Here is a 24,127-nt window from a genome sequence, read left to right on the forward strand (position 1 = left end):
TGTTGTATAAATACAAATTATAGTTACTGCCAGACATCAATAATTAGATTCTTTTTAGTCTGCCTATTTTTACTGTAAATATTTACATTGCAAAGGCGGCAGATTGAGGTTTTGCTTTGGATTTAAACATCGTAAAAAAGATGAAACATGAAATAATTAACCTAACTTTTCCAATAATTTCTACCTCTATTTCTTTATTGGCACAACAATCGTTGTCGGTTAAGGCCTGCTTGTACCCACTAGTGAAGTGAGCTTGGCTTTCAGTGACTTATTATTACCATAGCAGAACAGTCAGTCCTACGTATGGGGGCACGTTCTATTCGGGGCTTGAACCCATGACGGGCATGTTGTTAAGTCGTATGAGTTGACTACTGTACCACCAGACCGGCGACCGGACCGGCCATACCTCTATTTACAGCAAAAATAACCAAACGAAAAATGAAACTCTGATTATTGGATGTTTCCTCGAAACCGTTGGGCATTCGGTGCGCATTTTCAGCAAGCACTTTGGTGTCAGTTGTAACTGCAAACTAGCTAAAAATTGCCATGGATTAGGCACAGTGCACGCTCTACAATCCCCACCTCGCTAATCCTTGCTTTGACGACCAAATTCATAAGATGAAACAGTGTTCGGTCAAAAACAGGGATTTTTTAAAGGAAAAATACATCTCTATTTTTAATAATATTAGTATTCTCTGTAAAACTTGAAAATGCGTGAAATATAATAATCCACTCGTTAACCGAAGGGAAAAATTGGATGTTTTAAAAATGCATAACAAAACATAATTCGATAATCCATATTCAAATGCGGGCTACCCAGCGTGCACTGTACTTTGTTAAAAGTTCCTCAGGTCGCAGATAATCAACAACCATAACCGCGCGGCTACATAAGGTGAAATATACAGCGAAATGAACTATTTGACAGGTGAAATATCTGACAGGTACAGCTAAAAGGTTGGGGGAGATACAACATCCGCTTTCGAAATTCTATTAAAAATAATGTCTTCTTAAGCAGAATATTCCCTATTTGGAAGAAATTATGAACTGTTGACTGAAAATTGATGAAGTACTCGATATTGATGTTATTTAATGGATTTATTTACGATTTTGTGCACGTTATTTGTTTACATTGAACATCAGCTGGTTGCTGTGATGCTTTATCCGTCAGATATTTCACCTGTCAAATAGTTCATTTCGCTGTATATTTCACTTCATGTGTCCTCGCGGTAAGGATGGTAAACATCCTGTACAATTCCAGAATTTGCTATAATCAACGTTAGTGAATGTATGGCTCATTTACCAAAGTACCATACAAAAGCACATCTATACAAAAACAAATAAAATGGTTTGACTGTACATATTAACTGTACGAAATAGTTTACCTAAAGCATAGTAGTCTGTGGTCTTGACAGAACATCGCAATATAAAACGATTTCTTTCTGTTCTAGTAGCATGCGATAGGGACAGTTCGTCCTGTTCAGTTGAAAATTTTCCATTGTGGAGTGTCGTCAGAAAAATATAGCTACCCAAACAAAATAGAATTTTACTCAAAACTACAATAATATATCATGAGTAAGCTCTTTTTATAGATTTTTATATTAAAATTTCGCTGTACCTTTTTTTTGTTAACGAGGAGTGAGCATATCCCATACTCCTCCCCAACCCAACCCTACCGGTACGCTGCAGTGCATATTACTTCTCGCAGCGGTAATGCAGTGCGTGCGGTGCACCTAGGTTGACGACGCACATCTGCTGCGGCGATCTTGTCTGATGATGCTGCATTTTACGCTGCTTTCCGTGATGCTACGCGGACCCTGCGTTCCTATCGCCCACACTTCGGGAGGGCAATGGGGGGTCTGCATCGTCACCACTCCAAGTACGTAAGACAGCATATCTGAAATGAAAAATTGATAGAGGAAAAGAAGAAAAAAGAGCTAGCGAAAGCATCCCATCTCGCTTGGAGAGTGGAGAAGATTGTCCTGGCGGCGGCGCGGACGGCCTCCCTGGAATCGCTGCGGGCGCACATTTCCGACCCGATGTTGTCCATCGTTACTCGGGAATGGCACCGTTGCTGCATTTCATTCCGGACCCGATCTAACCGTGGACAGCGGAACAGCACGTGTTCTACGTCCTCCACGGCGTCCTCGCACTCGGGGCAGTTGAGAGAGCCATCCAGGATGCCTGAGGCCTGAGCGCAAGAACCTGTGCCCCGTGAGAAGCTGGGTGAGGAAAACGTCGACTTCCCCATGCTTGCGGCCGACCCAGAGATTAATGTCTGGAATCAGCCTCCTCGTCTTCAATCCTGGTGCTCCTGGTTGCCCTGCACCCGTTGTCCACTGGTCTTACCAGCGCCTCTCCTCCCGTTGCCGCTTCCGTATGTCCGATTGAACATCACCACTCGCTATCTTTTCGTCGTGGTAGTGGATATCCTCCTGCATGAGGAGGACTAACGGGGTGGTGCTGGCGACGACACAAGCGGCATCATACGAAACGGTCTGAAAGGCGCTGGCAACTTGGAGGACCCCCGATCGGTGCGCCCTTTGGAGCATTTTGCGATGGGTCTCCTTGTCGAGCACCCATCGCCCCCAGGTGGCAACTCCGTATCACATAATACTGTTGCCGACATTGCCGAGTTGTCTCCTACTGCGGCTCTTAGGACTACGCTTATTCGGCATCAGGCAGGTCAAGGCATTCGTGAACCGTGAAGCCTTATTGACCACCCTTTCTAGATACCAGCTGTGGTGCTGTTTGCGGCAAAGGTCCACTCCCAGGTAATTCAGCGTTTCCGTGGATTGAATCGAGTGACCGCCCGCTTGAAGATCTCCGAGCTGCCGGACATGATGCGTACAATATATCATGAATCCGGTCTTTTGGTGGGCAAGTTCCAAACCGACTCCTTGCAACCACCGCCCGATGCTCTCCAGGTTAGCCGTCGCCAAAGCGCTGAACTGTTCCGTGGTCCTTCCCAAAAATGTGAAGACCACATCGTCAGCAAAGCCGATGATGTCCGCTCGTAGTCCTTCGAGCGGCAAGCGGAGTAGGCCATCGTTCATGACGTTCCAAAGTGTTGGTCCTAGAACCGAACCCTGAGGAACGCCAGCAGATACTGTCCTCGACACTACTCCTTCATCCCTATCGTAGTAGAGCGTTCGGCCAACAAAATAGTTCTGCAGCAACGCCTGCAAATAAGGCGGAGTGTTTTTACGCTGCAGAGCTTGGCCGATTGCTGTCCAGTTTGCCGAATTAAAGGCATTCCGGACGTCCACCGTTACCACCGCACTGAGACGATCCCCCTTTCACTTCTTGTCCAGAGCGATTTTCCCGTTATCCATCACCCGAGTAATGGCATCCACGGCCGAACGCCCTTTACGGAAACTGTATTGGGTTCCGATAGTCCCCCAGTGGACTCCAGGTGGATTGTCAGCCTCCGCTGAATCAACCGCTCCAAAATTTTCCCCAACACACTCAGCTAACAAATGGGCCGGTATGACGAGGGCTCCCCAGGTGATTTCTCCGACTTGATACGTAGCACCAGTTGTTGCCGCTTCCATGCGTCGGGGAAAGTGCTAGCCTCCAGAAGCTGCTTGTAAGAAAAAAAACGGCAGGAAAAGCCATAATTGCCGCAGCTGCAGCCATGTTCGGGATGTTATCATCCCCCGGAGCTTTCTTGGGATTGAGTGAGCGTGCAATCTCCTTCAACTCTTCCGCTAACCCCTGCTACGAGACCGGATGCTGCGGATCCCCACCAACTACCGTCTCGGGCCACTTCATCGGGGGAGGCTCGGGAAAGAGCTCATTCACGATGAATTGGAGCTTATTAGCATCCCGTTCCATCGGAACCCGAGCTCCCTCCCACTGCTGCTTACGGATTTCATACCATGAAAATAGCTGCGCAACCGCTCAATCTCGGACGTCCACCAATAAACTGGAAACCGGCCCTGTCGCTTTGGGGGTTGCCTAGGCATGGCACCATCGCAGGCCACCGTGATGGCCTGGGTCAGCTCCTCTGCCGTAGCATTGTGCCCAAAAATGTCCTGGCCCTCAAGATTTCTACGAACAAATCCTTGTCGAAGAATCTTGTGGACGACCTTCCCCCATTCACCGCAGTGTGTCCCAAGTTATTGGCGCTTTGTCTCGGAGCCCTGCCGACCACAAACTTGATAGTATTGTGGTCACTGATGTTGTCGTCACACACGCGCCAATTATTGTCCCCCATCAAGGACGCGCTGCAAAAGTACACGTCGGAACCCACGGGTGGTAGGTAAACGGAGCAGAAAACAATGCCCCGCATCTCGACCACAACGAAGTCCACGCGTTGGTTGTCAATGATGGGCTGAATAGGATATTCCCCAACTGAAACCACTGCTACACGACCAGTGGCATCGATTACCCAATCACTGTGTTATTACACGGCACCCTATAAGGGTCCAAGATAATTAAAAAATCACAACCCTCGGCACGAGCACCTTGCAGAAGTAAGTCTTGTGCTGTTTGGTCATGATTGAGGTTCTGTTGGAACACTCTAATCATGATTGGGCTGTGGGGTCACCTTTCCAAAGTAACGGTAACTGCGCTGGTCCAGCATGTGCCCTATTGCATCCGGGCCCTGGCATCCCAAGCACTTTCGCTCCCTAGTACACGGTCCCTCGTGCTTGTCAAATTTCGTTGTACCTAGGATACTCCTAAACCCAGTTGGCCCAAACTCTTAACGTTTGTGTTGGTCTTGGCGTTAAGCTCGTATAGCTTTCGTCGTTGTATTTGCTGCTCCTCCCTCCATTGTTTTTTTCCATAAATCTTCTTCTTTGGCGCAACAACCGTGGTTGGTCAAGGCGAACCTGTGCCACTACTGGGAGCTTGGCTCTCAGTGGCGAATTGATAGCAGGATAGTCAGTCCAACATATGAGAGGCACAGTTCATTCGGAGCTTGTTGCCATTACGGGCATGTTGTAAAGTCGTACGAGTTGAAAGCTGTACCACGGGACCAGCTCGTCCTACCTCACATAACGGGCTAAAACTATGTCTGAGCATCTTGCTCTCTCTCTCTCTCTATCCGCATCACTGAGTAGAGATATAACGACTTATGTGTTTAGTATACGTCTACTTTGTTATCTTCCCTATTGTCTGTATTAGTATTTCTGTATTAGTATTGTCTGTATTGTATTATGTCTTTCTCGTCATTTGTTAACGTACCCTCTAACAATTCAACGTGAAAGTTGAAAAAAAACAGATTGCCAGTAAACATCCAGGTGGTCTCATAGCATTTTTTTTATAACCTATTTTGAACATCACTTTTTGACAGGAGGGTGAAAACTTTTGCTCAAACAGGCTTTCTGGTAGCTTGACGAATACTCAACGAAACACTCTAAAAATCTTCATTCAGAAGCAGAAGCGATAAAAATCAGCCTTCTAAATTCATACACCTTGGGATAAGCCCACCTGTATATTATACACACTTAGACAGCTGCTCGAAAACTGCTATACAATGCAAACAGCTGACAGGCTGAAATTTCAGCCTACGAACTTCAAACGGAAAGGGCCCCATTATCAGTTTCTGGGATTTCAAACGATTAATTAAAATATTTACAAGTGTTGAAAAAGTAGTTTGAACTGTTTAAATACTCTTTTTTGGTAAAAATACGAAAAGAATAATGAGGTGTGTCCAGTACACTGATGTACACAAAGGTTATAGGTTATAGGTTATATTCGACCGCATGTCCTCGGCGCGGAACAGTGTGTTCGAGAAATGTGCCGCAGATTCAGCATTGCATGCGATGAATTCAGGTATCATCAACGTTTCCAAGCATCATACCACAGTCTTGGCTAAGACAGATTCAGGAAGGGGTCCCGCGGTCTTGAGAAAGTGTGAAACCCTGTATTAAAAATTACCCTTAAAAATTGCTTTCAAACCTTAAATAAAGTAAGAGTAACTATGTTAGTTTATTAAAGTGAGAAAAACTAACGACGGCTCGGGTCTCAGAACAAGTTTAGAGTGCCTGAGAAACTTTAATGAGTGATTGAGAATGTTTTCTCAGCTTAAGTAATTCCCAAGGCCCCGCGGTTTTGTTTACTGATTTTTGCATTGAAATCTCCCAGGATGATCGTGAGATCATGCTTAGCACTGCTTACCACGCCTATTATGCTCACCGCTCTCTAACCACGGCATCTCTTGTAGTGCTACGCGGTCCATGCTGAGTGTGGTTAGGACATATGTAATTGTTTCAAGGCTCCGACTCTGCAAAGAGTCCGTACTTCCATGAGCTCATTTTAAGCTGCGAATCCAGAAGGATAGCGTGGGGTCGACATCATTAAGCCTGTTTCCAGTATTCCTGTTTCTTTCTGTAGTCACTTGGTATATCGGACAGGGCAGAGACTGGCCCCGCGCCCCTCGTGCCTCTGGAAGGACCTCGTGATAGTTTAGTTAAACATCGGATTTTCCCCTCGACATTAAAACACTTTGTTTGCCAGGATGCCCACTCCCCTCCCGATTCGCCATGTGTAAGCATCCGCCTAAGGGGCTGGAATAGGTCCGTGTTCTCAAGTTTGGAGCTTGGGATGGCATATGTAACCAATATGCACAATCAAATAAATTATCCCAATGGATAGCAACTTTCATTCGATGACGTTCGTTGATGGAAAGAGTGCTCTTAAATTTGGATATTCATATTGATTTTTCATGTTTCATACCATATTCCGAAGTTTTTAATACGTTAGCATTCTTTACTATTTATTAGCATTCTTACTATTATTATAAAACATGGTCACACATTTTAACTTCAATATATGCAAACCAATGACAAAACGGCTATATACGGCGTGCCGTAATAATGGAATAAATAAATATGCAAACCAATACTTCAAAGATGTAACTGTTCGTCAAAAGAAAGCAAACGGTTACATCGAACAGAGTGTCTCATGACCAAAAGGTAAAGATAAAAGGATATAAAAGTAAACGATAGAGTAGACAATTCAATTAATTATTGAACTCCAACAAACAAAAGAAAAACTATTTTAGTACTGCTCAAACACCATTATAAATTAAATCTACAAAATCGGGCACGAAGTTATTTTGTGATTGCCACCATGTTTAAGATTACGTTAAAAAAACTTACCCCCAAAACATACATGTCACCAAAAGCATCGACCATGAACAGACCAAATTCGTACTGTCTATTTATTTAGCGAACACATTTCACTGCGGTTCTGCTGTCCTTCGTTTTAAGTTGTTTCCTCCCTTTTTTTCTCTTTGGACTATAAATATATTAACGTTTATTTACAAATATTAGTTGTTGTTGTTTTTTTTGTTGTAATTTTTGTTGCAGAATTTTTCTCCATTTTTTCCTTTTTTTAGATTTTGTCGTTAGCTTTCTTTTATCCACGTTTGTTTTTATTTTCTTCTATTCTCAATTTCACAACCATTATGTAATGAAAACTTGCTGGGAAGCATAAATTATGATTATCTTATTCATTTCTGTGTGTGGTTTGTTCGCTTTTGTTTTTTTTTTGCCGTGTATTATCGTGTTGTGTTTCGTATTTTTCCTTTTTGGTTTCATTTTCGGTGTATTTCGATTTAAGTGTAAATGTGTGTGTGTATGTGTTTCTTTTTTGCGCGTGCGCGCCCGCCCTGACTGACGTCGCGGACTAGACTCCTAGTTTGTGTGTTTACTCATGTTTACAATAGAATGGCACAACAATTATTTTTTCTTGTTTTTCCTACGTGTACTTTTTTCCGTCCGTCCAATCGCTTTATGCCTACTTATTCTCTTGTTGATGTTGCAGTTTTCATTATTGTGTGAGTGTGTAGCGGAAATCTTTTACACACCGTTTTTAGTACAACGAGAAGCGTTTCTACCGTTCTTACCTTTCCTGATCGTACTGATTTGCGGTTTGTTTGCCATGGAACGCAAAATTACACAGATATTTCGAGTCAATCTAAAAGCTTCAGCACGGAAGACGCAATAATCGTTAAGTTATAATCGACACAATTTTGTACCATCATCTTCTTTATAATCGACTTAGTTAAAAAATGGCAACAAACAAAATGGAAGAAGCAAAGAATTGGAAGAATTGGTTTTACGAAGGTTTTGCTGAGTTAGTAACAAAACTATGCAAAACTAGCATTGCAATCTATATATGTTGCTGACGGGAAGCTCAAACTCCTCACCTCTGTGACCTCTGTAAACTGAAAGATGGTTGCGCATTTAGCCCCGATTATGTTGCCAATTTGTTCACAACGGCTTCAACTGTATCTGACGCTAATGGGATCGTTTTGGAGTTTTCGGTTTTTAAGTTTGCTTCGAACCATTCTCACACCGGAGCAGAGGAAGCTGTGTAAGAACGGCGCATTCGGTGGCGTCTCCCACAACATATTGATTGCAATAATATCATCAACCCTAAACTACTCCATGCAATGCATCTTATCCGAGTGCCGTTTGCTTAAATTTTACATCTTCGCACTGCGCTGACGGTCACAACTTGCACCGTGGACGAAAACAGTTAGACTTTTTGTTTCTTTTTGAAGAAGTCGCTTCGATGAATATTTTACACGTTTAAGCTGAAGATCGGCTCATGTTGCATGTTTGTAAGTGTTTGTTTGCTTGCTTGCTTGTTGTTCTTCAGTTGCTCTTCCTACACGACGTAATTGCTTATTCAACCTTGCTATCTTCTTTGTTTAAGTTTTCTTACTGCTGGATTGCTCTTGTCTGTAATTCTAACAACTATGACGTGAAATAACTATGAAAAATCCTCGACTTTTTATTACACACTCTAAATTTGCTAGCGCTCCTTCCTTTTGCTTCTTTACTCATACACACACACACACACACATACAAACATACATACACACACACACATACTAATATGTGCGTCTGTTTACGCTTCATTTATTACATGTTGCGTGTTATGTTGCTTGTTCTAACCATCTGAGTTCTTAATTGCAGTTGTTAAATTTGTGGCCGTTCCCCTTTCGGAGAGTGGGCCCAACATTTTGCTTATCCCTTGCTAATAAGCTGTATTACGATGTGGAAGAAAGATTTGCTATGAGTTGTTGCTTGTATTTCTCTCTCTCTTTCTCTCTCTCTCTCTCTCTCTCTCTCTCTCTCTCTCTCTGTGTACCTTCGGGTGTGTATTGATTTGCTAGTGAGTGTACCGGTTCGCTTACTTCTTCGCTAAACAATAACTTTGCACAGCTTTACGCTTAGTTTACTTTTACCTAGCGATAATAACGTAACTAAATCCTAGTTTCACGTGACGTAGACACAGTTTGCGGTTGCACAGTTTCAGCTATGTAAAGTTAAGTGTTTCTGTTGTATTGTTTGCGTTAGCGGTTTTTGCTTTGCTGCTTTTGCATACGTTGGTGGTGCCATTTCGGGTTTGTTTTGTGTTTTGATTCGCTGTTTAAGTTTTCGATTTCATTGTTTTGATTTGCTACAATTACACTTAAATAGACGTTAAAGGAGACGAAAAAACTCACTCATCAGTTTCGTTATTGTAAGTAGGACTGTTTCTGTTTTCGTTAATCAATTCATTTGATTTTGTTTTGCTTGTTTGACTGCTTTGCTATTAAATTCCTTGTTCGCGTTATTTAAACTATTCTTCTTCTTTATAATTTTCCTGCATATACCCAGTTTGCCATTGGATGACTTTAATTAATTCTGTACGTTCATTTGTCCTATCCTTTTTTCTTTCTTTCTTTCACTTTCTCTCTCTCTCTCTCTCTCTTTCTCTCTCTCTTTCTCTCTCATTTTCTCACTCTCTCCATCTTTCTTTTTATCTCTGTATCTTTTCGTCGCAATTTGTCTTGTGTCTTTTTTGATTGTTTTTTTCCTCAATACGCATTTGCGTTCTTTTCCATTGTCTTTAGAAAGCTCCTTGAAGTGTGTATACGTTATCCTCTCATCATTGTCTGGCTCTGTATATGCTTTGTAATAGATGTTCGGAAGTGCAGCAGGCATATTTAATTCCCCACTTTCCATGCAATTATAAAACAGTGCGTTTCGCGACGACATATACATGGGCTGTTTGTTTTGTATGGTCGCCATACTTGTAATGGGTGTACTCTGATCCGGTCTGTTGTAGCGGTCGTACCGTGATTTTGCGTTTATGTTGCTGCTCTGCCGTGGTTATTATGTTACCATATTTCTCTGATATGTCTATTTGTCTTTAGAACCTATCAGTTACCGTACGTCCATCTATTATGTGGTGAGAGCAAAACACAGCAATCGAAGTCGCAGCAGCAATTAAGTTTGCGTAATACGAGCTAGCGAAAACAAACAAAATTGTATAACAAGAACACAACAATATTTGTTCGCTACCTCCTTGACGAAAAACGGTAAAACAATTTGCACAACAGTACTGTTGAATCGCACATCTTTTCGTGTGGTTGTGTGGTTGCTTTTCCTTACTCATGCGGTACATTCGCTTCCGTTGGTTTGTCTTCGTCGGAATCGAGCGATAGACAGTTCCGCAAGAAATCCTCCATCGACCGGTACACATGCTCGATCACACCCGTAAGATCGTGACCCTCGTCGGCGTAGCTCTGAAAGGTAAGATGGCAATGATAACGGTTAGTTATGTTTGTGCGCAGACAGAGTAAGCAGTAAGCAAGTTCAGGAGAAAGATCTAGTAAGTAAAAGATTGCACAAGATGCAAAAGAAAAATGATGATCAAACTAGTTTGTGAGTTGAATCGCGTTCAACAGTACTAGACTATTGTGGTTCTGGTGTTTTTGGCAAACTGAGTTGAAATAGTAAAACATGCTCGTTGTGTATGCTTATTGAATTCCATTGTGTTTCTGGTTGCCGGTTGTTGAGACTTTTCAAGCAAATCGTTTCACTATTTTAAAAGCTGTAGAATCTTCTGCAGTGAAACGCGATAATGGGTTTGTCAAGGTTTTTGAGTATTATTTAAAGATTACCTTAATATTTGTATGTTACTGATTTGTGTTTATTTTCTTAACTATTTCTTATGTAGAGTATGAAATGTCATTTGTTTTTGCGTAACCTAGATGCTACTAAAAAATGGGTAAATAGATTCTATATTTGAAAACAAAACATAACTCGCTAAACCAAACTCATTCAAACTAGGGAAGCAAGAATAAGCGCAACAAACTATTAGAAGAAAACCCAATTGCTACAAACAAATAAAAGCTAGCGCAATGCCACCTAATAAATCACTACCAAAGGTAAATCAAACACAATTCCGGAATCGATAAAAAAACATGTGGCACTTCAAAAAGCAAGTAAAGATTAATTATTTCAGGAGGACAGAACTGGTAAACGTTTGCTAATCAAAACCAAAAAAACATATAACTGAAAAGAACCAAAAAAGGGCACTAAATGTAATCAGTCGAATAGCTGCCGGTGAGCATTGAGCGAACTAGGTTCATCGTACTAGTGAAAATGTTGGCCAATTATCTAGTAACGCTATCTGTTTGTTGATTGTAATGTTATCACTGTTTACGTATTTGGACTAATGCTTTCATAAAAGGTAACGAAATCTATGCAATCGGTTTTGTTCACCTGCACCAGCATTCGGGAACACAATTACGATGTCCTGTCTTTTTTCCGGGCAATAAATTTCGAAGAAGGCAGTGCTTGCATTACAAATAGAAGGGGGATCTCGTATGCTGTAGAATGTTTGTCATTGCACTCTCGGTAGCTCGGATCAATGTTTGGTTTTTGAATGCCGTTAAAGCATGGTTTGGTTAAAGACTTTCGGTCGTATGGTTGCGCCTTTTATTAGTACCGATTAGCGATTCGTCGGTTAGTTAACTGTCGGATGCTTAAGCAGTTACACTTACCAAGTATCGGAATATCGTCCCGGACTCGGACAGGGAACGAGCGAGCTGGATACCGTGCTGGTACGGTGCAGTTACGTCGGCTAGGCCGTGTATCAAGAAGTACGAATAAGACGGTATCTGGCGTCCCTTTTGCGTTGCGTCCGCCTCGACGTACGCTTTATAGTTTTCGGCCGGCACTCCAAGGATGCGCTCGGTAAAGATGGAATCTGCGCAGCGGAAGAGTATATCGAACATTACCAATCAAATCGGTATGCCCAACCTAGTGACGACGAGGGAAATACTTACTATAGTACAGCCAGTCAGTAACGGGCGATACCGAGATACCGCATTTGAAGACATGCTGCTGTGAACCGAGAATCATGGCTGTGACGTAGCCACCGTAGCCCCAGCCCCACACCCCAACGCGGGTTTCGTCGAGGAATTTGAGTGTGTCCAGGAGGTATCTATTGGAACGATCGATTTGTTTAACAACATTGCACCACTTCTGTGTGTGTCCGTGTGTACGTGCTAACACTTACCGCAACACTGCAATTTGATCCTGCACCTCAACACCTCCCAGATGACGGTACAGCGCTTGTTTGCCTTGCCCTCGAGCACCACGCACATCCAACCGTATGTACACCACATCGTTGTGGCTGGACATGTACGTACCCCAGTCGATCTTAAACTCTTCCGACACGGACGTCGAGCCGGGCTTACCGTTCCTAAAAGGTAAAAAGGGGATGACCGTGCCAACCACGTTAGTTTCATTTGAGCAACCGCTCTGAAGACGTGTAATTCTCCATACTTACACCTCAACCAGCACTGGAAAAGCGGCATCACGTAGCTCCTCACGCCAGCTCGGAGGTAGTAGCAGCTGTACTGCTGCCCTCGTCCCATGCGGCAACGGAATCTCAAAGGAGCGTTGCGACGGCAGCGCCAGCTCCTGAAGTTTGCTCGCGTAGAACGGTCTCGTGTCGTACAGGACCCGCATCAGTTTGTGATTATGAGCGGCATGTACCACTACGGCAGGCAAAGCGTCAAACACACAGACAACTCACTTAATTATTCACGACCGAGGGGGAGCACACGCGTGGTACACGATACTCACCAGCCAATGGAAGACCGGGACCTTTACATTCGAGAATGTAGTACGATATCCCGATGTGTTGCGAAACGTACGGCTGTGAGCTGACAAATGCGTCAAAGAACGAACAGTTGCTGTAGTAGTAACGGCTACCCCAAAGGACATCGCTAAGATCACACGTGATGCACGTCGGTTCCGTTCTGGTGGTAGGAAGCAGAAGTTTAAAATATGAAAAGCGTTTTTAGAACATTGTCAGTAGCAGGCCTAGACTGGTCAGTCACTCCCCACAGCGGACAGTACCTTCGCACTTCTTCGCTGACTGGATCCTTCACCACGTATAGATGCTGCTGGCCAGGCTTTTTCCCGTGCGTACCCAAATAATAGACCAGGTGGTTTACCGTGTCCCAGGCAAGTATGCGGATCACCTAAGAAAGCGAACGCAAACGCAGTGGTTCGATTGATTAGAATTCACACATCGACTTCGTCGTCACCAACGCGTATATATCAATGCGTACCTCATAGCGACCGTGGGAAATCACAGCCATCCGCTGTTGCGTGATTGTGATGTGCTTGATGTGGGTGAAATGCTCCGTTCCCGTCTCCTGAATGCCCGCCATAAACAGGAAGCTGTCCCCATCGGGTGAGAATATCGGATGAGGTAATATATCCAGCCATTCGTTTTCTGGCGCCCGCTCCGTATGATGCTGCACAGAATGGGACGGAGAGCAAGTTGTGCGTCGTTAGGCTGCCATTTAATCGTTTCACCAGACAATGGCCAAAGGGGTTCTTCCCTTACCCCCAAACGCCCCAAAACGTTGCCTTTCGATACTCACCTCGACACACTTCCACGTAGGGCTGAAGCAGGAGGAAACGACCGTAATGTTTTGCGAGCGGGTCATCCATACCACCGACACGTGTTCGTTCAGGTTGCCTACCCAGCTAGCTGATATAAGATAGTGTTCTCTGTGGACGTCGCGCAAGGGAAGAAATACGAATATTAATGGACTCAAACAAGCGTATAGCTAGCTTTGTGCTAGTGCGTATACACGCGCGGGTGTGGGTGTGTGTAGTCATTTTAATTGCGAAATGGGGCCCCGCAGATACTTACTGTCCTTCGAGAGCAGCTGGACGGATTACTTCCCATTTTCGTATATTGCTTACATTACTTATATCCATCACCCACAGCGAAACTTCCGGATTGACCGAGCCCGGCGTTGGATAGCGTATAGTTTTCGACACGGGGAAAAGCTCACGGTTGCCTTCGCCGCTGGCCGCAATTACGGTGTTTGACGTGAACCAAGGAAAAGTCATCATGCCAACTCGCGAGTCGTTAAACGTGGCGTACATGAGGTGCGTGCCATCTACTGAGGTCCATAAAGCACTAAAAGACTCAAAAATCTCCTCTGCACGGGACGCGGGATTGGGCACGAAAGGAAAATGAGGGGAAAAGTTATTGCGATTGAAGTACTTTTACTTGGGGGGTTTAGCAACCCTACCTTGATATAACCAGTCAGGTACACCATTATAGACTCTGTTCTCTTCTCCAGTGAAAGTTAAGCGATAAACCTCTTCGTCTGATGGTGATTGTCTCAAGTATATATCGTTCTCGGCCACTATTATCATGGCGGTAGTATTGCCGGCCCAGGAGGCATGCTGCAGGCGGGCCCGTTGAACCTTGGGGGATTCTTTCAATCGTACCGGCATATGATGGCTGCAAGATGTGTGTGATAGCATCAATTTAAGTCATTCTTTTCAGGTGGTTCACTTCAACTCAAGAGATTGCAAATGGATACGATGGGGCAAGGAAATTGAAAGGATGGGAGTGAACATACGACAAACATTTATTGTCTGAGTCCCGTTCTGCATCATCTTAGTTCAGTAAATGCGACATAAATGAATTGAGTGAATGATTGTTTTGATGTGTTACGTAGAGATTTGTGGAGCAAGAATATGGCTACCTCATGGGTAAGATTGTGGATTTTTTTTTTGCCAAAATAGTTGGTGGAATAGCATAGAAATGATGAAAACAGCGAAAACGCTAGATTTATACTCACTCATTCGATACGTCATATACAGTATACAAAGCCGTGAAAGATAACCTATGATGCTGGAAGTGGAAAGAGACAAGCATTTGATGATAGAAGTACACACCACTCACCAATCTTCCCTTGATTGAAGAAATGGTGATATTTCGGAACCTACCTTCTTTACATTGTGCTTAAACAAAACATACTTCAAATCATGAGAACAGTGGTAGCCTTTAACGTTAATTTGTCTCTGTTGGGAAAGGGGAAAAGGAAGTGTTAGCACATAATATGCGCAAACGCGTCAACAAATCGCGCCAAGAACCCCTATCATGTCTTACCATAGTATGATTTGTTACTAGCGTGGCTACACTGTTGGTGGCAGTGTCGAAAACAGCAAGGCCTCCATCATCCGCCTGGAATACAAATTTCTGATTGTTGATCCACACCGACGGTAGCCTCTGAGGCGTTATATCTTTCTGCAGAAACTCGTCCAACTTCATACGCCTGCCCGACCAGTAGAGCAGCTCGTCAACATAGCTACGATCAGGTACGATACGAATCGATCAGGTTATGTTGTCCTACCATCCCCGAAAGTGTCTCTGGTATTCTTACCCAAGCAGATATATCGCCGTTATTATACCGGTTATGACAAATCCTATCACTAGCAGCGAAAACACAATGCTTCTCCAATTGTGTCCTTCGGCAGGAAATAGATCCTGCAAGTGAGAAAAAGAACCGCGGGTCGCGGGTTCCGTATTGTAAAAAATACAATAGACTTACTTTTAAACGTCAGTGTGTCGTACCTGCTCTTCCTTCTGTTTCGGATCGGCCACCTGCAACGTTTCATCTGGCGGCAGGCGCCACGATCCTCCGCCGCCCCCGGCCCGATCTGTATGCACATTTGCGTGCATTACAGAATTCCGAGGTGCTATAGTTTCGAAAACCCGCCACGATTTCTTCTTGCTTTGGTTTGATCGTCTTTGATTTCAGTCCTGTCGTACATTTATAAATTCTTCTTTATTCCTACCGATTTGGTGACGCTGTAACGAGCAAGTGAGAGAGGGGAGGGGGGGGGTGTTAATGGATAGGTAAGAAGCAGTTACATAGGCCGCCAAAAAAGCAAATTAAACAGCAATTCTGAGCGTCAAACAACAGAAATGACTAAATAATTCGATTTCGTTATTTTTTTTTTGTGTTTGCTCGAATATGATTCAGCCAATGTTATAAATGGAATATTGCACCTGTTTGCGGATTTTTGGATCGACGCCATCCAAGTAAAGCCGTTTTGGCAAAGATCTCCACTCCGAATTTAAGTAGGGGTTTAATGCAACAAAAAGGTGTCCTTCATCTTCATTCTTGTACAACTGTGGGACATTCCCCTTCTGTTTAGTCCCACATGAGTTGCACGGAAGGTAATACTGTATTGCCCGCTTTAATCGATACTATTATTCAATTCATTTGCACTCCTGCAATGCTGCCTGATTACGTTAACTATTTGTGCAAATTGGATTTATTGGCTTCAATGTATTGTAGCCTCAGAAACCTATGCAGCACTTGATTAAATACTGGTGTAATAATACATAGACAAAATTCAGTCCTTTTTTTTATATAAAACCAAGTTTTAATATTTTCCGGAAGTTCTTGTAATGTATCCTCTCTTTCCATCTCCTAGTTCGTAATGATTCCAATATATTCCGGTAATCCTTGATACCGAAGCAACTCAGGCAGCAGAAAAGACGATGGAAAATTAACATAATTAACACAATATATCACCTCCACGGCTATCCAGGATACGGATACTTAAGGTGATAAAGTGAGGAAATGAATGAACATCGTAGTTTTGGTGGGATTTGTTTATAACAGTGTACGGCAGAATGTCCCGCGCAACAAAACTTAGGTGAAGCTAATGAACTAACAAACACACACATACACACAACTTGCACGAACACTTTATGCTGACCATTCACAGTATCACACACGTGCTCACGCAACACTACACTAGCGGGAGGTCAACCCGAAAGGTCTTGTTTTCATAGCACCTCCACTGCCACTGGCCCTGGTGGCCGAAATACACCACGAGCAAAATTCTTTACATAATATCAGTTCTGCCGACGGCAGTTCGGCATTTCCGGCCGTATATCTTGTCGAAAAGAACAAAAAAAAAGTTCGCTCCTGGTGGTGATAATCTCTACAGTTTGTAGGGAGTTGGACTGATACCTTGGAAAAGCTCCAATCATTGCTTTAAATTACGAATCCTACCCAGGCAACAACCTTTTGTCCTAGCTTTCTGGTGCAGTGGCTTTCTTTCTGTAGCTGCACGATGAAAATAAAGAACATAGACATAACATTCGATCAAGGATGATTTTTTTACAATTTTTGGAAATTTCTTATACGATGGATATTGTAACTACGGATCTACCACGAGGAGGCATTTTTAAACTCAATTGTTTCGGTTCTGGCGCACTCGGGACTGGCTCTGTTTCCGTAATACCTGATTTTGCTCCACTTCGGGTACGGCACCAGAGAGCCTTCAATAGGACTGGTAGTCCCGTCCGTCCCTTCGTTTTTTGTTACATTCGTAATTTATTGCCTGATTACCGTTACTACGGCTAAACGTTGCCGAAAGCAAATAGGTAGGAACAGCCAAATTCCCGCACACTCACACACACACACACACACAAACACGAACATCGGCATATCGGATAAGAATGGGGTGGAAAAATAATTAAAACTAAAATAGAACCATTCCCATATCGAAAACACCGTCCGCACCAGCCCGTTGGACACTCGCTGTGGCTATCGCGCATAGCTCCCTTCCGTTCGCGATCAGGATTTATGCGCTCTGCGTGTTATAAAGAGCGGAGAAAAGCGTAAGAGAGGCGACGCTAACGAGTGATAGCGGACCTCTATCGGTAGCATCGGTGCCAAATAGACAAATCCAAGGGGAGGCCCGCACTTACACACACACACACACACACGCGTCAAAGGGACACTAACGAGAGGGAGTCAATCGCGCCACGGAAAACTACACTTTATTTCACCCATCCAAGTGGTCGGTGGTTCAAGAACACAAGAACTTCGCACCTGTCATGTATATACTCGAACGGCGGACTCAATCTCACTGTCGCGCCGTGCATGTCCATTTCGTTTGGAAAGTAGCTTTTTTTTCTTTGGTTTCTTCCCCTCCCCGCCCCCCCCCCCCCCACATTTTCATCTAGGACAAAACGCGTTCGGCATTTTCGCATGATACCTCGATGCACCCTTCCTTCCACCTTCTCCATCATATTCTATAGAGTCGCTATACTTAATCCATTCGCTCTCTCTGTCTCTCTCTCTCTGTATGTTCCCACACTGCGTGGTAGGCAGGAGCAGGATGGGTGAAAAATGCTGAAGAACACTAGAAGCGCCAGACCTGCGCAGTGCCGCGGAGTAAACCGACCCCAGCACGCCGAGAGGGAGCTGCGACCGAGAACCGGGATATCCGTGGGACACCTCGCTCCCGCAGTTACAAGCACAAGCTTTTTCTCCGCACGGTTAGCACCACACAAACACTCTCTTTCTCTCTATCTCCAGCCTTGGCCGCTCTCACACTGCACTGGAAAATCGTAGTATCCTTTTTTGCTTCCTGTGTGTATGTGTCATCCGTACCGTGTTTCGTAGGCTCATTTTCACTCCCAAGATCTCCCGTTTCGGGGGTTCTCTCTTCTCCGTGCGCCTCCGTCACGCACCGTCACTCCGTCGCATTCGCGCACATACGTAAATGGGGCTTTTTTGGTGAGAGGAGGAATGGGATGAGGTGAAGGATTTCTTTTCGATTACCGCAACACCAAGCGGAGACCCTGGCGGAACCAGATTTTCCGTTTTCTGCTGCTACAAATTTTCCCAACATCCAGCATTCACAGCACTTTTTCGGCAAAGCGCTGCCTTCTTGCAAGCCCTGATATTTTTGCTAAAGAGCAAACTCCACACTTTTACACACTGCACATTGCGCCAACACCAGGGGAAGATCCGTCCTTGCCAGATAGGATCGATGTTGGAAAATTTTGGGAGCTCACATTTTTGTTCTCTTTTTTCTTTTCTTTTGCATTTATTTTTTTTACCTTTCACACAAGCACACAGCCAACGATTGTTAGACCACCATGTCGCTACCATCGAAGCAGAACTGACCGATGGTTTGTGCCATCCAATCCTCCGGGTACGACGACGACGCGGACGCGGACGTTCTACTACCGACCAACCGATGGCCCGGACCACGGCGAAGTACACCAGCTCTTCCCTTGCCAAAAAGGCCAGCGACGCGACTAACGCTACTACTGACGCGCAACAAACAGCACGGCGGGCCCTTTTGCCTCCTCACTCGGCTGAGTGCTGCTGCCACACTGGCTGCTGAGATGGATGGATGATGGTGAGAAAATTTTCCCACCGCTTCGGCCCCAGCAACCCTCCCCCCCCCCCTCCCTTCCGTCCGCTGGTCCATCCCCCTGGCGCACCTTCCCACCCTATCAGCCCAGCGCTGACTCCTGTCACATCCCGGGCACACACGTACACACAGACACCCTGACACACACACACGTGTGCGCGCGCGCACACACTTTGACACATGGACTGTGTGGACGCGGATTTTCTCACCCCGGCTTCCTTTTCGCGAACGGGGTAAAGCGGGCGAGCGTTGTTGTGAACGGTTTTAAAATTGTCGCATCGCGGTCGCCCGCCCTGTGTGACGACACCAACCAAGCAAAAGCGGCCGCGTCTGTTTTTATAAATGTTGTGATTTTTTTCTCTCTCTCTCCTCCTTTTCGCTCATTTTGATTGCTACAACTGCCATTAGGTCACACTCCAAATAGTGTTAGAGGCGCGAATGACGATATCTAGGTGAGGTGGGGGACGGCCACCACAATTCCCCTCGCCCGGTCCGGTTCTAAAAATATCGCCGTGACTCATCACGATCCGATGACTTTTGTGCAGATTTGGCGCTTGATGATCTATTTTCTATGACACTCTTATTTTTTAAATACCTCCACCCTATCTATCCGCCCGGCTCCACGTCCGGTAGGGTTCTTGTTTTTTGCCCATTATACCATCGGAAAAATCAATGCTTCAAAACGCGTCAAAGAATTGCGACCGTTTCGTTCTGCGACACATCATAGCGTTCTGGTCGTTTCATTTGTAACGGCGAAATGATAAAATTAGAACCACCCTAGCCGAGTGCTGCCTGTGCTGGCATGTAAGCGGGCAGAGGGGCGAACGGCGAATGTATTACGGTCTGCAGTCATTATTCGTTTGTCCCCACACGCCACATACATTGATTTCCTTAAGCTGGACACCTTGGAAAAGTTATGGCATAAAGCAACTTGCCCAGCACACCCACCCCCCACCTCCTGTTAGTAGCTACGTTCCACCCATCCATCTAGCGTGCTTTGTGCAGGTCACGCTGCAGAGAAAATGACCACCGTGTGTGGGGGGATCGCGATCCACAATTCCACGCGAACCCGTGCCCTTCTTCCTGTTACTGGTACTGCGACACTCGTATTGTTTGCGTGGATTTTACCCAAAATGGGGACGGCACCCTCCTATAAACGGGACATAAACTATCCACACGTAGTGTATGGGGTTTGAAAGCTTCCGTTTTGGGGAGGGCGGGGTTTGAAAATGTTCCTGATGTACTTGTATCAATAAACAACATTGGCCGCGTGTTCACGACCGATGCCACGTGTTTGGTAAGGATTTAAAATGATGGAAACGTTGCGCAACGGTTTTTTTTTTAAATGCTATAGTAAACATTACTCCTCAACGGACCGCGCCTCAAGGTTAGTTGAACGCTCGATTGTTGATTGAAAGTTTAATTTAAAAACTTGAGTTTATATGTAAAAACCAGTTTTTGTGACAAAAAAAAAAACACATAAATCTCATAGGCTATTAGGAAAAATGTCAATTTTTGCGATGTCATGGAAAAAACATGCCTAAAACATTTAATAGTTGGCAGGGAATCGAAGTTTGACCAGTGAGTTCAGACTGTAATTGGTATTTTTCCATACAAAATTGAAAATCGTAGGGAATTAGTAACAACATAGCATGCGTTTAAGATTTTGAAATTAATTGTAACTATCATCTATCGAATATCCAGCCAAAAACCACCAACTACGTCATCTATCGTTATTTTAAATATACGCCGTGGTAGATCATCGTCTTTCTTCTGACTTTGAGACTTCGTGGAGAGTTGTTTGGACCACTTATCGAAACACTTTTTCACACGTCGCTGAGGATAATTTTCAGCTATACTTACTCACTACAACCGCTTTGCGATCTTGGCCTGCCTCAGGAGTGTCCGAAACCGCTCACTGTTTCGCGCCTTTGTCTTCCAATCCGTTATCCCGGCCTTAATAATGCCACCTCAGTTTGGGCCTACCACGCCACCGCTGTCCTTGTTCATGGCCTAAAAATACATAATGGGCTGGGTCGTCCGTTTCCGTGCGTACAACATGGCCAGCCCATCGGAGCCTGGCGAGCTTGATACGCTGCATGACAGTGAGGTTGCCGTATATTTCGTATAGCTCGTCGTTATAACGGCTCCTCAATTGTCCTTCCACACATACTGGGCCAAGAATCTGTAACTATGCTCTTGTACAATATTGGCTTGATATCTTGAAAAATCACTGAAAACATAAATGTAAAAAGGTGCGAAGCTTATGAGGTCCCCTGATAGTCGGGCAACCGGTATTCCTTATCCAAATGTTCGCTTAGCTTCACAATAGCGAATATTATGGAGTTGAATAGCCTGTTTTTTGCATGCAACACAACCCATGAGTATACTAATCAATATGTGAAGACGATATCCCTATACACAATTTAAACAAAGCTATCCAGGAAGGCTCAAATTTACCACATACAGTAGAGCGTTGATTATCCGGGCAGCTCGGGACCGGACGGTTGCCGGTTAATCGATTTGCACGGATAATGGTCCAATAAATGTCAAACGCATATAAAACATATGAAATTCACTAGTTTTATTATTAATTCACCTAGAATCAATCGATTAATCGTTAGTAGAATATTATTTTAATCAATTACTGTAGGTTTAACAACTGTTCATGAAAAAAAATGAATTTCGAAAATACCCCTAGACACTACAGAGCTGCACAAGAAACTGGTTACCCAATTGACTATCGCTGCAAACTTTCGCCGTACGTATGAATAGCTGTCAGATTTATGCGCACGGTTAATCCGCCCGCCGGTTAATCGGTCCCCGGAAAATCGACGTTCTACTGTATCTAGTGTAGTGCATAACAAAAAATAGATACAGGCGGTCCCCGAGATACACGGTACCTCTTATACGCGGATTCGGAGATACGCGGTTTTCTAAATTTGACAGTTCTTTGAGCAAATTGTACTGATTTGACACATCAATTGTAAATTGCCAAATAATTTCGGTTTCGTTCGAATGTTAAAAACTATTCCAAAAGCTTTGAAACTGTTATAATCTGTCAGAATCATATCAAATAATTCATAAAGTAACTAAAACCACCCCCTACTTGCGAAATTACACGAAAATCAGTGATATTTTAGCTGGAAATCACGAGATTCGATTTACGCGGAAATTCGAGATACGCGGTATTTTGCGGCCGTTTTCGGTCCCCATTAACCGTGTATCTCGGGGACCGCCTGTATATAAAATTAAGGATGACCGTTAATGCAAACGGTCAAACCTTAATTCAAACTTTCAAACTCAAACTTTCTCAGCAAAAAAAAAAAAAAAAAAAAAAACAAACAAACAAAAATTTTAAAAATTGCATGTTACCAAAAACATAAAACTGTATTATTCTTCTCCTTACCTGCGTTGCATTGTTTATAAGCAAAATGGTATCTATTGTATGGATGCAAACTAAGCAAAAAGCATCCAAGCTATTGGTGGAAAGTAACGTTAATCAGCCGTTACTAGAAATTTTATTATTGAAATTTTTGACTGTGATTTTTAACATTCATGTTAGCAGGAAAAAAAGGAAAAAGCATAACATTAACAAGCCACATTTTAAATTAAAGTAGAATTTAATACCTTAAGGTGTAAGAGTGAACATCTCACTCTTAACCAGAAATAAAATGGAGCCACTTGATTTCTAGGCTTAGCATCCACATCCAATCTTCGAAGAAAAAGCAACCATCAGGAAGGCCCTAGGACTAAGAAAAAAGAAAGAGCCTAAGACATACAGCCTGCACGAGAAACTCGATACTTAACAATATTCAACTTCTGCTTTTTTACCTTATTTGGCGTCTTGACTGTTTATGGCTCATTGATTTATCCAAAGCAAAATAGTTATACCTATGTTTAAGGGTCTCAAATCATGTGGGAGGATTTAAGCCCATCATGTTGCTATTAGGTCGCTCAAGTTGACGATCAATTTTTATTATGTTCTCTCTTTCTCTCTCTCTCTCTCTCTCTCTCTCTCTCTCTCTCTCTCTCATTCTCTATTTCTCTCTTTCTCCCTCTCTCTATCTCTCTCTACCTCTCTCTCTCTCTCTATCTCTCTCTATCTCTCTATCTCTCTCTCTCTCTCTCGCGCGCTCTCTCTCTCGCTCTCTCTCTCTCTTGTTTGCCTGCTCACGATAGAGCACGTCGATGTGACATGGTCAACAATCATTCTCCAGGATGTTCGGTCCCTGGTTGCAGCCTGCCATCCATGTAGACATCCGATCTCCGACAGGTCTCGCTTCACTTTATCCAGTCATCGAGTTCGCTGTGCTCCCTTGCGCCTGATGCCGAACTGGGGATCGCTGTCGAACACCTTCTTGGTAGGGCATGAGTTCAGCATCCTCATAACATGCCCCAACCATCATATCCTGCCAGCCTTTGTCACTGTCAGGATGCTCGGTTTGCCGTACAGCGCAGCTAGCTCGTAGTTCATCCTTCTCCTCCACACTCCATGCTCGAACACACCGCCAAAGATGGTCCGGAGGATGCATCGCTCACATACGCCCAGAGCGTTTGCAGTGAGATTCGACCGTTTCTGATGTTCGATACTCTTACCTTGCACTGCACCTCATTCATGGTCTAGTTAAAAAATTTGTTAAAGAATGTTAAAAAACACGCATTGTTGGTACTTCAAAGGGAATGCTGACTATAAGTCATGGTGCGTAAGGATCGAAGTATTGCTTCCGAATGCAAGTGTGTAATTTGTGTGAGCGTATGAGCGGATTAACAAGGGCTCTCGTTAGTGGCTATTTCGTAATACAGTCGTCAGCTCG

The 24,127-nt window shown here is 44.0% G+C and overlaps 1 protein-coding gene across 5 annotated transcripts; it reads right to left on the reverse strand.

Annotated features, from left to right (window-relative positions):
- Positions 1 to 9,054: 9,054 nt before the first annotated feature.
- Positions 9,055 to 19,285, reverse strand: LOC120949906 (dipeptidyl peptidase 4). 5 transcript variants are annotated; one of them, XM_040367499.2, is made up of 17 exons: positions 18,991 to 19,285; positions 15,694 to 15,930; positions 15,503 to 15,606; positions 15,229 to 15,427; positions 15,066 to 15,140; positions 14,918 to 14,970; positions 14,360 to 14,574; positions 13,972 to 14,266; positions 13,697 to 13,826; positions 13,379 to 13,567; positions 13,164 to 13,288; positions 12,888 to 13,063; positions 12,589 to 12,799; positions 12,316 to 12,501; positions 12,083 to 12,240; positions 11,798 to 12,003; positions 9,055 to 10,534 (listed from the first exon to the last, which is right to left on the reverse strand). In XM_040367499.2, exons 2-17 carry the CDS (start codon positions 15,799 to 15,801, stop codon positions 10,397 to 10,399), a joined length of 2,568 nt encoding a protein of 855 aa, XP_040223433.1. In that variant the 5' UTR covers positions 15,802 to 15,930; positions 18,991 to 19,285; the 3' UTR covers positions 9,055 to 10,396. The 5 variants fall into 5 exon arrangements, with proteins under 5 accessions (XP_040223433.1, XP_040223435.1, XP_049461343.1 ...); XM_040367501.2 differs by lacking the exon at positions 18,991 to 19,285 and adding an exon at positions 17,975 to 18,026; XM_049605386.1 differs by lacking the exon at positions 18,991 to 19,285 and adding an exon at positions 17,851 to 17,959.
- Between the last annotated feature and the right edge of the window lie 4,842 nt (positions 19,286 to 24,127).

Source organism: Anopheles coluzzii, chromosome 2 (genome assembly GCF_943734685.1).
Source record: "Anopheles coluzzii chromosome 2, AcolN3, whole genome shotgun sequence".
Classification (NCBI taxonomy): domain Eukaryota; kingdom Metazoa; phylum Arthropoda; class Insecta; order Diptera; family Culicidae; genus Anopheles; species Anopheles coluzzii.

What these genes read in the sequence shown, in the direction of transcription:
- LOC120949906 (XM_040367499.2), bottom strand. Translation starts at nt 15,801, where the DNA reads ATGCACGCAAATGTGCATACAGATCGGGCCGGGGGCGGCGGAGGATCG. An exon ending in ACGGCGATATATCTGCTTGG is followed by an intron (nt 15,428 to 15,502) that starts GTAAGAATACCA and finishes ACCTGATCGTAG; the next exon opens with CTATGTTGACGAGCTGCTCT. An exon ending in CCAGCTGCTCTCGAAGGACA is followed by an intron (nt 13,827 to 13,971) that starts GTAAGTATCTGC and finishes CGACGTCCACAG; the next exon opens with AGAACACTATCTTATATCAG.